This window comes from Pteropus medius, unplaced genomic scaffold (genome assembly GCF_902729225.1).
Source record: "Pteropus medius unplaced genomic scaffold, Ma_sr-lr_union100, whole genome shotgun sequence".
Classification (NCBI taxonomy): domain Eukaryota; kingdom Metazoa; phylum Chordata; class Mammalia; order Chiroptera; family Pteropodidae; genus Pteropus; species Pteropus medius.
The window spans coordinates 12,929,148-12,944,828 of NW_024340849.1; the positions used below are offsets into that span (position 1 = coordinate 12,929,148).

The 15,681-nt window shown below is 43.9% G+C and overlaps 1 protein-coding gene and 1 pseudogene across 4 annotated transcripts in view; both read left to right on the forward strand.

The window, feature by feature from the left end:
* The first annotated feature begins 2,523 nt into the window (after positions 1-2,523).
* Positions 2,524-2,642, forward strand: LOC120591017 (uncharacterized; annotated as a pseudogene).
* A 4,368-nt stretch (positions 2,643-7,010) lies between these two features.
* FECH (ferrochelatase) overlaps positions 7,011-15,681 on the forward strand; it is a 29,880-nt gene continuing 21,209 nt past the window's right edge. Inside the window, exons 1-3 of one of the 4 annotated variants that reach the window (XM_039840810.1) lie at positions 7,021-7,167; positions 10,446-10,496; positions 10,711-10,915. In XM_039840810.1, the coding sequence (XP_039696744.1) occupies positions 10,716-10,915 (200 nt within the window). In that variant the 5' untranslated portion in view covers positions 7,021-7,167; positions 10,446-10,496; positions 10,711-10,715. Of the gene's footprint in view, positions 7,168-10,445; positions 10,497-10,710; positions 10,916-15,681 lie in introns of all 4 variants that reach the window. The other 3 variants (XM_039840828.1, XM_039840821.1, XM_039840802.1) reach the window with 3 other exon arrangements.

Below are 15,681 nucleotides of genomic sequence, written 5' to 3' on the forward strand. Positions count from 1 at the left end.
GTGTTATTTTTGAACACATATCTTATTTTGCAATTAAATGAAATGACAGATGGAAATTTAGCCTGTATCTTAAAAAACACTTTAAGAGTGTGAACGTGCTCTAATTGCATTCAAGTAGGCAATTTATATGATCAGAATTTAGGTGAAGAGGTTAGACTCAATCAGCCTGAGTTTTAATTGTGTAAATGAGTTGAGAGTTTTAAATACTGAAGGAGAGCAGTGGAATTAGGTGGGGATAAGGAAGTCAAGGTTGTGGTGACATCAGGCCGAGAAACTTCACGATGAGCAGCAGACGTCCCCCACAGGGCTTTAATTCCTTCACTGTGTAGTTGTTGCTGTAATCCAGGCATCACGACCCCATCCCATGTCCCTGCCCAGTGTCCAGCTCATGGACACCCTGCTTCTGAGCCCTGCTTTTGTGGCACTCTCCCCTCGCTAGGCTGATATTCTTTGCCCCATGAAACCTGTTCCTGATGTGGTTCTTAAAGTTGACACTCACACCAAACATCCCTTCGTCTTTGGTACTTGTGTGGCAGACCTGCTCAAAGTTTTAGGGACAGATGGGAGGCTAATACTGTAGCAATTCAAATGACTTAGGTGTTAATTTTCTCTCTTCTTTAATGTCCTACAGCCATTCCTGGCCACATCGTCCCAGTTTCCTCCACGCTGTTTTTTTCTGTTTGTTTGAGTCTCTGTCTTCCCTGTTAGAGGCTTTCCTTGGCATGGTGCTTGGTTATCTGCTGAGAATTGCAAATAGAAGATAAAAGTGCTCAAAGTGTGTGGGTAGGAGATGTGTGCCTCGTGTTGGTTGAGCTGCCTGGGCCATTTAGCAAGAGCATCCCTGATGTCAGCATCCTTAGGTCTTTCCTCATAGACTGGTCGGATTCCAGACTTCCCATCTACTGTGGGTCTCTGCACTGTCAGTAAGTCTGGTTCCTCGAACTCCGTTCTTGCCAGTGGTCTGCTCTAAACTGCCTGGTATCTCGTCCAGAGCCCTCTGTTGCTTCTCCAGGAATCAGACCTCCAGTCGGCTGCGGGGTGGGCGGGGACAGTCGCCTGCTGCAGTGGGGGAATCTAGGCAGTCTGACCTCTTCAACAAACTTTTAATCTCTCATTGTAGCATCTCTCCTCTTTCATCTCCACTTCCAGACGTACGTGGTGCTGCCAATCCTGAACCACGTTGGGATTCTGTCATGTAAATCTGGATGGTTCTTGGCTTAGGAAGGTCAGCTTAGAATACAGTTTTCTTGGGTCTGCTAAATTATTAACCATTTATCCATCTCCCAGCTTCCAAAATTATGTTGCTATGGTTCCCTTTTCTTTTTTTCCTTATCCTTTTAGTTTTGTACTTCAAAACACCACCACCAATAAAACCTCTATTGACACTTTACTGGGGTTTGAGGGAGGGAGCGAAATTACATCCATGTTTTAGACTCCCTGTTTTTACCCAAAGGTTTTTACTTTGTATTCGAAGACAAATCAAAGAAAGTAGACATAAGTGAAAGGGGGAAAAAGTTCAATTATTAGCTATTAGCAAGGAGAGTGATGAATCCTCTGGAAATTGTTTCATAAAAATACGATTAATGAATGGTTAATTTCAATCCTTGTTTCTACATAGGTGACCACTAAAATTTCCTGTTGGATAGCTATACCTGTTTGTCCTTCCTATAACGTAAAACAGGTAAAAACAACAATATGAAAACAGTGAAAAAGCACACTCGTCTTTGCCTCAAACCAGCTGTTGTGCTGACTAATGTGTTTCTCTTTTTTGGCCTTGCCAGGGCTGGAAACCTTGGCGCTGCCTGATTTCACCCTTCTCTGAGCACCAATGTGCCATTAACCACCTGCTGCTTCCCATGGCCACTCTCTTCAATACTTCTCAGGAGAACTGTGGCCCCTGTCTCCTATTTGCTCACCCTGCTTGCCTCCCTTGCATGCTACAGTTTGCACCCTACTTGCTCAGTTATTTTTCTCAGCACAACCCCAACAGGCTTCTCTTCTCAGTCACTATCATGACTATTGGTGACTCCCATTAGCCTACAAAGTCCAAGTCCTTAGCACATTCAGGCTTCTTTCTGAATCCTTCGCATGTCCTCTGTGGTGGCCAAGTGAATGCCTTGCGTGCCGTTAGTTATCCTGTGCTCTTCTGCCTCCATTGTGTCCCCCCCCACGTCCAGTATATTCCAAGCCTACTCCTGTTAAGTCCAAAGACCACCTTGATGACAAAGCATTCCTTCATCCACTCAGCTTGAAATCATCACTCGCTTTTATCAGGGAATCTTCTGCTCCCCTCTTGCTCCTGACCCTAAACAGGTAAATTTCCTGAATAACTATAATAATGCTTCCTGGCCCCCAAATCTTAGCTAAGTGTGAAACATCTCTAGATGTTAGAATTGGAGGAGGGGAAGTATGGAGGGTCTGAAAACCTCTCTAGGGATGGGTTAGGATAGGGATACAGATTACAGGGAGAACTGAACCCACATAAAGGCACCACAGGCTGTTTTTTTTAAAGAAAAGTTTTCAGTCTATGGCCACACCACCCCGAACACACCTGATCCTCCCTGATCTCGGAAGCTAAGTAGGGTCAGGCCTGGTTAGTACTTGGATTGGAGACCACCTAGGAAGACTGGGTGCTGTAGGTGTTAAAAAAAAAAAAAAAAAAAGGTTTTATTAAAGTATCATGTTCATACAGAAGAGAGCATACATCATAAACATGCAACTCCATGAATTTTCACAAAGTGAACACATGTCCCCAGCTCCCAGAATGCCTACGCCCAGACAGGAAGGTGGAGCAAGGGCCTGCATGAAGCCTGGCCTTGGAGGGCTGGCCCTTCTATGAAAAGAAATCTAGAAAGCTGGCCCTGTAGACCAGAGGACAAAGAACCCTGCTGTCTGCGCAGGGCTGGGGTTAGGGAGTGAAAGCTTGCTGGGAAGAGTCAGCTCCCCAGTTTGAATGTACACACCTGCAAGGAGCAGGACCACAGCCAAGAAACCACACAAACCTGGTCTAGGACTGGTGAAAGATCTGGATCTTGGCAGAGGCACCAAGAAAGGCTCTGTAGGGACCCTTCCACCAGCAGGGAATAGGTAACACTCAGGAAAAAAACATTTTTGCCCAATATATACTCAAAAAAGTCACAACCCTTGAAATGAATGCATTGAGCCATGCAGTACGTGTCAATACTGGAGCGGGAGCCTTCTGAAACGTGAACCCAGATCACTGCTAGAAGGTGGTCACCTGATAGACACAAGTCTTTAATCATCTACAAAGTCCTGCATTAATCGGCTGAAATTTTTTCCTACTTATCCCCACACATGCTACTCAAGATACATTGTCTCTTCGCTATTCCTCAAAAGCTTTGTTATGGGTTGAATTGTGTGTCCCCAAAAGATATGTTGAAATTCTCACCTCTGATACTTGTAAACATGACCTCATTGGAAATAGAGTCTTCACAGACGTAATCAAGTTAAGATGAGGTCAATTTTCATCCAATATGACTGGTATCCTTATAAGAGGGAAAGCTGGTCGTGCAAAGACAGACACACAAGAATTCCAAGTGATGATGAGGGCAGAGATCAGAGTGATGAGCTGCATGCCAAGGAGAAGCTAGGAAGAGACAGGGAAGGATTCTCCCCTACAGATTTCAGAGGGAGCATGGCTCTGTTGATGCCTTGATTTGGGACTTCCATCCTTCAGAACTGGAAGACAAATTTCCATTGTTTTAAGCCACCTGTGTTGTGGTGCGTTGTTCCAGCAGCCCCAGGAAAATAATACGAGCCTCAAATATGTTCCAGCCCTTGCTGCTCCGGACCATTCTGCTTGCAAAGTCCTTCTGCAAGAAGCCTCTCTCACTCCCCACAGGTCCCTGCCCAAATGCCACCTTTGCAGAGAGTCCATGCCTAACACCGAAACAAGCAGTTCCTGCCTGCATTCCTTTGCTGCTTTTTTTTCTTTGTGGTCCCTAGCTATACTTGACATTCTGTCGTGTATCTTTCGTTTATTGTCTGCCTTGCCTTCTAGAATGTAGATTCTATGAAAGCAGAGACTGTCCCATTCATGGCTGCCTGCCCAGTGCCTACCATGTACCTGACATTGGGAAGCTCTCCATACAATCTGTATCTGTTTCAATAAGTGAACAAGCTACTTGAGAGTCCAGTTTTTCACTTTTTTAGCCTTCGCATTGCTTTCCTCATAGACTCTCAGTAAATATGGGCAAATGGACCAGTCAGCCCACCACCACTAGAGGGCTTAAGGCCCTGCAGGGTTAAGAGGGAAAGTCAATGCGGGTCGCACTGGCCTGGAGTTGGTGGCTTCTTGGCTGTAAAGCAATTGTGGGGACGATCCGATTTCTCTGAGTAATCACTATTTGCCCCACATAGCCACTGTTTGTTTCTCTTGTATTGAACACCACCCCCACTTGCCTTGTTTTTCTGATTAAGGAAACAGAATTGAGTAATCTAAATTTAGTTTGTATAGCTCCGAGGTGCCAATCATGGTAAATAATGAATTACGCGATCCCCCCTTCCCTGAAGCATTGAGCTGAAACCAACAAATTCATTTTATTTAGGACCACAGGCTGAACTCAGAGTACTGCCTGTGACAGGAGAGTGCTTTCCTCACTAATTATGTCACTCCGGCTCAGACAAACCCTCTTCTGCGAGGTGGGGGTGACACTTATCTGTGCTGGCCTAGAGACTGTGCCTTTGGCCCTCTGCTTGCTAAGGGAAGCAGTATATAATTTTGTTATATATAAGCCAGAAAAAAGAATGCATTCATACAAAACGAATACATACAAAAATGAATGTATACATATATATAAATCTCATATGTTTTTATAAATTTCTTTAACCTTTCAAGGGCCTTTCTGGTTTTCTTAGTAAACCCATATTTATAATTCACAATTTCTAGGTTAAGGGCCATTTTCTAATCAGTTTTGAAAAGGGCCATTATAAAACACTTTATCTTCTTTCACTTCATAAGAATATAAAAATTTACTCATTTGGAAAGCTGTTATATTTGATGTTTGTAAGAAATAAGCCATAGATTAGAAATAACAAGTGATACTCTCTGTTGGGAAAAATAATGAAGTTCTGTTTCCATTTATAGCCTCTGAGTATATGGGCACCGGGAGGTTTTATAAATGAATTTTGACTGGGTTTTTAAAAAGTCAGTAAAAATGAAAATACGGGCTGTGAATAAAATGGATGAAAAGGTGCTAATTCATATTTTAAAATGTTATGTTGATACATTCAATAAATCATGTTTTGCTAGCTCCTTCTTTCTGAAGGTCAGATATAAATATAACCCCTCCCAACTGGTGATGATGTGCGGTCTGGCATCTTTTATGCCTTGTCACTAATCATCAGAATTAGCTTGGGAGGGGCCAGACGACCCTGTTATCTTCACCTAGCAGGAGGGGCACAGCACCCCAGCTGGAGGTGTAACTTATCCAGAGCTCCCAGAGGTGGCTGAGAAGAGTCCATGTAGCTCAGATGTCCGAAGCCCTTGGCATTTTCTAGTTCTCCAGCCTTTCTATACTTTCCCCAGTGCAGCATTCTTTTTATCTAGTTTATTTAAAAGAAATAGATTTAGGCTTTAAGTAGAGAAGTATATTATCTATAAAGATCATCTCTTTAAAGGGCAAATGAAACTGACATAATTTTCGCTATGACAGTAGAGAGTTTAGCAAACGTACTGGAAAGCAGTTTGATACCTGCAACGAGCTTCACTGTTCGCTTCTCAGGGAATGAATGTCTCACGCTTGAGTCTGAAGATCATGGAGGTGACACGAAAGGCAACCCATTTCATTTGACCTTTTTTACATTGGACTTATAAGGAGGACTAACTTTAATAATAAATAAACTAATTCAATTAAGAGCACACATTGTAGCTGCAGAAAACTGGTTTTCAACCCAATCTAGACTTCATTATCCACATGGCTTGCTCCCTGACTTCCTTCAAGCCATTGCCGGAATGTCAGGGAGGACTTCTCTGACTCGTCTATTTCAAATTACATTAGCCTCCCCCATACCCCACCCGGCCCCTCACTCCACCATCTCCTTTAATGTTGCTTCATTCTTCTAACACTCATCATTACCCCAAACTAGTACATATTGTGATTGTTTTCTGTCTCTCCCCTAACCTCCATGTAAGCACCTCATGTACTCTGTTCAGTGCTGTTTTCCCCAGGTACACAGTAAGCGCTTGATAATTGTCCGATGAATGAATGATGTCTCAGACCTTTCTGTTCCAAGAGGTGGTCTTGTTCGCACTGAACATCTTGGCGGGGTTGGCGAGCAGAAGTGTGGGAATATAGAAATGCCTAGAATTGAGGAAGGTACCTGTTCCCCGCGCTGGATTGGGGTCAGGTGGTTACCTGGTGAAGGAGCGCAGACCTGATATTGACAAACCTCACCATACTATCATCTCTTTAAGAAATGCATTTGCCGGACTGGCCCTCGCTTTTTCTAATGCCCTCATGTTTAGCAGTGTAATGTTTGCTTTGTGGTCGCACCTGTCAAACTCTGCTACATAGATACCACGGGGAAATTGAATAATAATAATGTCATGAGCGTCTGGTATAAAAGAATTCCTTTTCCCATTCTGAAAACAAAGCAAAACAAAACAAAATTGGGTTGGCACAGTTGTGTTGTAACTAGGCAAGCAAAATGGAGAACTGAGGCAAAGCGTCCTCATAGCCAAGTAACAGTCATGGAAACGTGTAGAGAAAGTCCTTTGCTGAGCTGTGGCTGCTGTTCCTGACTTGGTCATGTTGGCACACGCAGCCAGGGCATTCACCGGGGGTGACCAGGAGGAAGGCGGACGTTTAGCATGGCTTTGGCGGTGGTTGCGGAGAGGGGTCCTTTGGCACAGCCGGGGGCCCTTCCTCACCCCGCGTGCGGTGCGGGCCGCGGCGGGCTCCCAGCGAGGGGCGTGCCCTCTCCCGGCCCCGCCCCGGCCCGGCCCGGCAGCGAATGAGCGGGCGCGCCACCGCGGCGCAGAGGGTGGGCGCGCGTGAGATAAGGCTGAGGGCGCAGTAGGGCCCCGGCTGAGGGTGCCGCCGCGGCAGGACGCCAGGTCTCCGGCCGCGGGCCCGGGAATGCTCTGGGTCGGCACGAACATGGCTGCGGCCCTGCGAGCGGCGGGCGCCCTGTTCCGCGGTGGAAGTAAGTGGAGCTGTCGCTGCAGCCGCCGGCACCTGGGGACAGCGGAGCGCTCCCGATCCCCCACCCCCAGCCTGGGGGCTTCCAGGAGCCGCGGCGACTGCGCAGGAAGCTGCGCGGGGTGGAGCGAGGGGCGGAGAAGGGACCGGAAAGGAACCCTACCCTAGGAGGGTCCAGAACGGGACCTTGGCCACTTGAAGGCCCTGGGAGGCCTCGGGGAAGGGGCTTGGAGTTCCACAGGTCAGCTGGGTGCCTGTCCGCAATGGCTGAATTTCTCAGAGCTTTAGTTTTTATCTGTAAAATCGGAATAATGATAGTCACAGGATTGCTGTGAGGATTATGGGAGGGACGTGTGTTAATAAGGGCCTGCGACAGGGAGAACTGAAACCAAGGCATTGTCCATCAGCTCAGAAGTGTCATGAGGCTTTGGCTAGAAATAAATGACAAAGATTGAGTTAAGGGTCTTGGGGTTTGCAAAGGGAAAACACAGCTAGGCAATATCCGCAGTTTTCCCAGGAAGAAAGAACGGTTTGAGAGTATAGTAAAAAGCACACGTTTGGGAAAATGTCAGTCCTAAGTTCTGAGTCTGCGGATTGGCTCCGAGGGTGATCTCCCAGATGTCTAGGGTCTGAGTTGTGGAACATTTTCTTCTTGAGGTCATTCACATGGTTAACTGAAGCTTTGATGTATGTCCAGGCATTGATTATAGCAGACCGATGTACATTCAGGTATTGACGCGGGACTGGAAAGTTCAGAAATTTAAGTTCCTAGGCTAGTTAGGGCAAAAATAGAATCGTTTCCTAATGCATCAGCTTACTTTCTTTTAATAATTTAGCAGCTTGACCATAGTGACTCCATTTTATTCACTTTTCTTCATCGTCATCACCATTACATGGGCATCTACCTGGTGCTTCTGTCCCTGGTGATGCAGGGCAGTGTGTCCAGAGCTGCTCTGCTCTAGCCCCTGGCATCACTGGTGCTCACTTGTCCTTGGAAGCAGGACTTACCACGAGGCATCCTGGGCTGGAGTTTCTAGAGATATTTGGAGAACAAATAAGACCCCTTGACAACCCCACGTATTTCTGATGCAAACCGTTATGTAGGTTGTGTCTATAGGATGAGCTGATGGGACTCTGGGTCAGGCACACCTGGTTGAGATACTAGCTCTGCAGCATTCCTGACTTTCACCCTTTGAGCAAGGTACTCAGCCTGGCTTCAGCTTTGGTAAATGTAAAAGGAAAGGAGTAAGGTGGTACCTCGTAGGCTCGCCATGAAGATTATATATAGGTAAGGTCTGTAGCACAGTGCCGGGCATGCAGTAGATACATCGAGACTCTCAAAATGTTCAGTTATTATTATGTAAAAGATGGCCACATACTAACGCATCTGAACAGTGACTGGACGCAGAGCTGACTTATTTTTCGAAGAAGTTCCCTAATTCATCAGTCTGGCACCTACTGAGAGGGAGAAGAGAGAATCCACTCTGAACTTCCATATCTTATTACAGGTGCCTTTGTTAGAAATATAATAAGGACCCAGTGTGCAATGAGGACCAGGTCACACAGGGCGCTGGGAGTCAAGGCATTATCTTTTAAGAAGAAGAAGCACAGTGGCAGTAATGGGGCTGAAAGAAGTATCAAGTTAATCTTTTCTTTCATTGTCCCTTCCTGTGGCAAAGTCTGACAGACTCTAGATTTGCGGTCATGGAGCAATATGAGAAACTTTAAATGATTTGTTGTCCAGGTTACAGGTAACTAAATGGAAGGATTTAGAAACCGTAACAGAAGTATATTTGAAATACTCATGTACTAGTTGGAGACTCATCTCACCCCATCTCTGTCCTCCTTTCTAAGGTTCACAGGAGGAAATCTTATTTTATTACCAGCAGTCATGTTATAGGATGCCAAAGTTCTATTCTCAGACCCCATGGGATCTGATATAATCTCATTCATATAAGGAATTGCAGACATTGTGGCATGATTGAGAACCTAGCTAAATCTCATCATGCAGTTCAGAATTGAATGTATCTAAAATAAGGAGATGTGGGTTGGTTTGAGACTTCATTTGAGCAGAATTGAACTGTTGGAAAAGGGCACAGTCTGGATAGTTGGAAATCTAAGTGGCCTGGAGATACCATTTTCCTATATTTTATTTTTATTTTTATCACATGCTAGGTGATAAAAAATCAGAGCAGGTGTAGACCTTGTGCTCTAGACATGCGTGACTGAAAAAATGCCAGCACTAATCATACGTGGCAGGCCCTGTGCAGAATGCTTCACTAGTTTTACCTGATGTGATCTTCACGAGGATGTTATGGTGTCATTTTGCAGCCGGGGAACCTAAGGTCCAGGAAGATTATAATCTGATCCCAGTTATATTACCAGTAAGTGGCAGAGCTGGACTCAGAGTCAGAGCTGCTTGTCCCCAGCCCGAGTTCCTCACCAGGACTCCTGTGACTCATAAGTAGGAGGAGGAAAGGAGGAGACTGATCTTAGCCTGTTTTCAAACCAGTTGGTTTGAGATTAGGGAAGGGAAGTCACGTGTACAGTGTGGAGCAGCAACTGCGTACGGCCATGGACTCCTCGATTCAGGTGGGTTCTCCAGACCCACCACTGACCCTTGTGAGGCCCAGGGCAAGAGTACAGATGAACCACATATCATATGTGGGATAGCAAGCTAATAAACCAAAATATATTCAGTTCTCCTATGCTGACAAATAGACCTTCATAACCACTTGGAGTTCCTGCAGAAACATGGAGGCCTTGGGAGACTTGCCTCTGGCCTGCAGGCTTCCTTGCTTCTCTTCTCACTGCTGGCTCTGTCCTGCATTGTGAAGAGTCTTGTGCATACACGTGTGTGGACGCTCCTGTCTGTATGTTCAAGCTCCAAACAGCCACCCGTTGGCTACCCTTCAGGTCAAGGATTGCTTACACTGATGGCACGGTCAGCTCAGGAGGACGGACCCAGGAAAGAAGCCTGTGCAGACCCCGAAAGTGGGTGTGGGGCATGGGGGACAGGGAATTCTGGAGTCCTAGGTACTGGGACCCTGGTCAGGAGTGTGGGGTGTGGACTCGGGGGTTCATGAATGCAGACTGAACACCCTGTGGGGCGGGTGCAGCAGGAGGAGCGCCAGGGCCCCCTTCTTGGCCCCAGAGCCACACTGGGGGCCTGGGCACTGGTGCTCTGTTAGAGAAGGCTTGGAGGCAGATTTGAGATCTGTGCAACTGGTGGGAAACTGGGCCAGTTTCCACTCCTTAAGGCAGTGGCTCTTACCTCTGCAGGCTCCTGACCTTTCGTATGAGCAGCATGCTGTCATCAGTAACTTCCAGAAGGTACAGCGATTCTCATGAGGGTTCCTATCAAAGTCTGCGGCCAAGGCCTGGGGAGGAGGTGTGTGGTTTCTGAAAAGGCTCTGTGTAAGTCCTGCTGTGCCGTCCTAGGGGGCGCCACCACGTCCCCTGGGAGAGGCCTTAAGTGCCTTCACCTGCCTGTGGAGAAATGAGCACATCACCTCTGCAATAGCATCTCTTTAAATTTTAAATCCAGGAATTATGCTCCGAGGACCTTTTCAAAAGAAATTACTTTCCAGCTCCATTTCATGCTGCCACTTTAATTTCGTCACAGTGGTGCACGGCAGGTCAAGGGCCCATCAGCCATGGAGGTGCCAGTCAGATGCAGCCGCAGCCACAGCCGCCACAGAAACAGCCCAACGTGCCAGAAGCCCAAGTCCTCAAGTTCAACCAGGGAAGAGGTATGAGTCTAATTTTAGGTACTAATAAGGATTTCGGTTTATTGATGCAAACACCAGTGATGCAGGCTCCTAGGAGGAGCGGTGCTGGGGAAACGCAGTATTGAGGAGCCGTGTGATTGTCCTGGCTTCCTTTAAACAGCTGTTAAACTATTAACCGGATTTCACTCCCCTCTCCCCCACCTTAGGGCTTTTCATTTTTTTTTTGAATTTTTACAAATTTAAAAATCATCTATTATTTATTTTCCAGCTTTATTGAGGTACAGTTGACACAGAAAAATCCCACAAGGCTTTTGTTAAAGGACATGGAGTTGAGTACAAACAGTATGCAAATCATTAGGAATTTAGTTCTGGAATATGTCACATAGCACAAATTCTGTATATGCTGGAAATGTATTTATGAACATAACACAATCGTACCTATGAAACCTATGTCCGATGTAGGATCGAGAATAACTAATCTACCAAGATTTTCTATAGTAAACTCTACGTTTGTTTTTCATCTGTTAGCACAGTGAACATAATTGTAAGTGACATAATGTGATGTGTAATTTACTGAAGAAATAAAGTACCTGTTTCATACCTTGCTGCTGCCGTCTGCGGGCAGACGTCAGCAGGCATGGCACTGTTGTGAGTATCCTCTTTCATTACAGAAGCCACAGCTGTTCTCAGGTCTTCCTCTGGCACAGAGGCAAGAAAAGACTGTAAAGAACAATTATTTAAATGAGTGCATAAATAGAAATACCACACTTTAGCACTAAACAGAGTGAAAGAAAGAAAGAAGCTAGGAACTATTTAATGCATTGATCTTTCTGGTAGACCAGATGTTCTGTGAAAGTCATACAGCTATGAAAATAAAATAGTCCTATTTCGTGTTTGTTATATTTCATAGTGTGACCAAGGGTACATTGATTGAATACTAAGTAAACTGAGGTTTGCAGGGGATAGGGCATTAGGGATGGAACCCCAAATCATCTTCTTTCAACTCTCTGGCCTCCTAAAACGTCGAATCTGGCAGGGAAGAGAGGAAGCGCAGATGCTGTCTCAGGTCAGGCGTGCTGAGCGGGGCGCCATTCCCACTCGTCCCCACGGCCCCTCTTTGCTCACCTCAGCCATAGTGCAAAGTACGTTAAGTACTGAGGGCACTTGGTTTAACCCAAAGAACTGATTCTACATGGAGCCCTGGAAAAAAATTATTTCATTATTATTTTATCTTATTGGCAAAAGTCAATTATATAAATAGTGTTAATATTAAATTATTAAAATTTAATAAAAATCTAAAAATAGAAATTTTATTAAGTAACTATTATATTTATACAAAAGAAAGGCATTCATTTTAGAAAATAGCGACAAGATTTTTAAAAATTACATAATCTCACCATACAGTATTTTGTCTCTATATCTGTATCTTAATATTCATTCAGTATATATTTACCAAAATGTGACAATACTGTATATATTTTTATAACTTTCTCTTTAATAATATGTCACCATATAAATATAATTACTCTACATTATTTTAATAATTTGAGGGTATTTTGTTAAATCATTATCTGGTCCCATATTATGAGGCACATAGATTATTTATAGTTTTTAGAGATTAGAAATGATGACATGGTGAGTATCTTTGTGAATCATTCTGATGCTAGACCTCATGAAGGCATCGTGCTGCTTTGTGCTTGTACTAGACTAGACATTACTAGGCTAATACCCTAGTAGACCAGGGGTCAGTAAACTTGTCTGTAAAGGGCTAGATAGTAAGTTTTTTAGGCTTTTGGGGTCTCTCTTGCTGGTATCCAACTCTGTTGTTGTAATGTGGTAGCATCCACAGATAATAGGTAAACAAGTAAACTATGTTCCAATAAAATTTTATTTACAAAACAAACATGGGGGCAGGGTCCAAATTTGGTACATGGATTGTGGTTTGCCAAACCATGTGTTAGAGGCAGCATAGATCCTCAGGCCATTTACATCTTGTAGGTTTAATGAAGAGCAGGGATTCATTTTTCTTATTCTAATACTGACTGTATACAGTAGAATAGTATTCTATTAATTGACGAGCTAAGTTTCTGTTACGTATCATTAATAGTTTAAAAAAAAACTTATATTTTGAGAATTCTAGAATATAAAAATGGCAAAATGTTGCAACCTTTTCAAGTGAGAAATTTTAAATATTTTTTCGCTGTATACATGTTTATGTTCAAACAAAGGGAACTTGGCCGTTCACACCTTGGTCTCAGATGTGCTCTGTCTAGAGGGATGAAGAGACAGACCCTCGACTGAAGCTTTGTACTTCACATTCTGGAAAAGGGGTATCGGACTAGGGCTTACTAATGCACCATTCATCATGCATAACACAGTTTTGAATGATGTGCATGTGTATTTAGGTATTTTCAAATCGTGTGCATCTCATGTATAAGATCAGCGTGGTTTGCAAAACATGGGTTTGCAGGGCAAGGTCGTGTCCCATTTTAAGCCACTGTTGTTTTAAGCTTAGGTGTAGATGAAAAACAGTTCGAAATCCCGTTTGCACATTGATACCCTCTGTGGCTTAGGTGGGTCTCTTAGCCTGGGGTTTCTTAGCCACTCATCTGTGAACTGGCAGCAATCCATGGAAAAATGTACTTAATTTATTGTGAGTCACATATTTTGAGAGTAAAAGATAGGATCCCAAGAGAACACTGGTGGTCTGAGTAGAAAGATTAAGGGAATATTACAGTTTCGCAATATAATGAATCTGGAATTTTCAGGTGTCAAGAAAAGAAAGCCTAATACGTTTGTTAATTCATTGATAGGACTTCGGGTCGGAGGGGATGGGAAAGTTATAGAACAAGATGCCTGCAGTATAATTCGTGGTTTAATAAAAAGGAAATTCGACCCCCTTCCTCTGACACAGTGGTCTCTACAGAGGACAGGGGACATTTTTGCCCCTCAGGACATATTTGGCAACGTCTAGAGACATTTTTGGTTGTCACAACTGGGGTAGGGTGTGTGCTATTGCCAGCTAGTACGTGGAGGCCAGGGATGCTATGAACCTCTGCGTGCACAGGACAGCCTTCCACTACCAAGGTTACCCAGCCCCAAATGCCAGCCATGCTGAGGCCAGGAAACTCTGGTACAAGGTAGTGATGTGGAAAATGAACTTAGTTAATTTTTATAATTGGGTCTGGATGAGAAAAATCTCTGATTACATTGTAATGCAGCATTTCCCTTTCCCCAGGATTTGGTTCTGATTTTGAAAATTTAGGCTGAGGATTCACATTTCACCTACAGTATGCTTGGTCAAGGAGACAGTCTCCACCTGTATAAATTTGACACACACTGCTGTCTAACATTGCCAAATGTTGTTAACAGTTGTATAAAAATTGCGATTAAACTGTCATCATAATATCATTAGTTTTAGAACACATTAAGAATAGTTTTCCAAACAAGAGCCATCTCAGCAGGATTGGTTTAGTCACTACAGTAGCTAGAGGTGGTCTGGATGTAGATTTACAAAGTGCATTCTTGATAATGGTGTTTTAGATAAACCTCAGTCTAGTTATTTCTCAGCTGCTTTATGAAGAGTGACAGGAGAGTATGTCCATACAATGGAATATTATCCAGCCACAAAAAAGAAGTACTGATGTATGCTACAGCATGAATTAATCTTGAAAATTTCATGCTAAGTGAAAGAAGCCAGACACAAAAGGCCACATACTACATAATTCTGTTTCTGTGAAATGTCCTAAGTAGGCAAATCCATAGATCCAGAAAGTAGATTAATGGCTGCCAAGGGGGTGGGGGAGGTTGGAGAGGGGTGGCTCTAATGGGTATGAGGTTTTTTTTTGGGGTGATGAAAACATTCAGGACTTAGATACTTGTGATGGTCTCGTAACCTTGTGAATATATTAAAAACCACTGATTGTACAGTTTAAAATGGCAAATTTTATATGAATTATATCTAAATTTTCTTTAAATTGAAAAAAAATGGAAGAAACACTCCTGTTTGCCTTAGTTTCCCCCCCACCTGCAGACTCTTGCACTGCCATCACGTGGCTCCCCATTCATGGGAACACACAGGCCTCCAGTTATTCGTCCTGTCTCAGCCTCTGACTTCATAGTTGCAGGTTCTGGTCATGGTTTTCTGGCGGCTCCCGGAAGCCTGCGGGATGCAGTTGGTTCTGCTCTGACTTCACCTTGACCCCTGGTGGGTTTAGGAATAGAGAACCCTTCCCATCCTGGCCTGGCTCACTTTGGGCTGTGTCAACTGTAAATCGCTTTGGATTTTAGAAATTTATATTTTTGCATAGTCCTATTGTTTTTTTGTTTTTTTGTTTTTTTAATTTCTCAGACGCTGTTTTACCTAAAACTTATAGAGTTTTTGTTTTTGCTTCTTCTTGCTCGTTGGGTGCTTGGTTCTTTAGCTTGAGACTAATTTGAATAAATTAGAGCAGTTTCTTACAGGAATTACTTAAGCAGTGGATTTAGATGAAGGATGGAGAGGTAAGAGTAGAGTGAGAAATGTAGTTTATCATAGCAGGAGACACTGAAGAAGGAGTAAAGGCAGGTGCTGGAAAAGGAAGCAGAGTAGCAAGAAATAATTTGTCAGTAATTAATAATCATCTAAAAAGAAGAGATCAGAGTGAGACATGGGCTGGTACTAAACTCTGGAGGCTTAAAATTATAGGGAAACCCAAGATGTCTCTGTGTATAATAGAACTTACTGTGTGCACCAAATCATGCAAGGGACAGCTACATTCCCATTTAATTCTCAGCACAACCTTTTG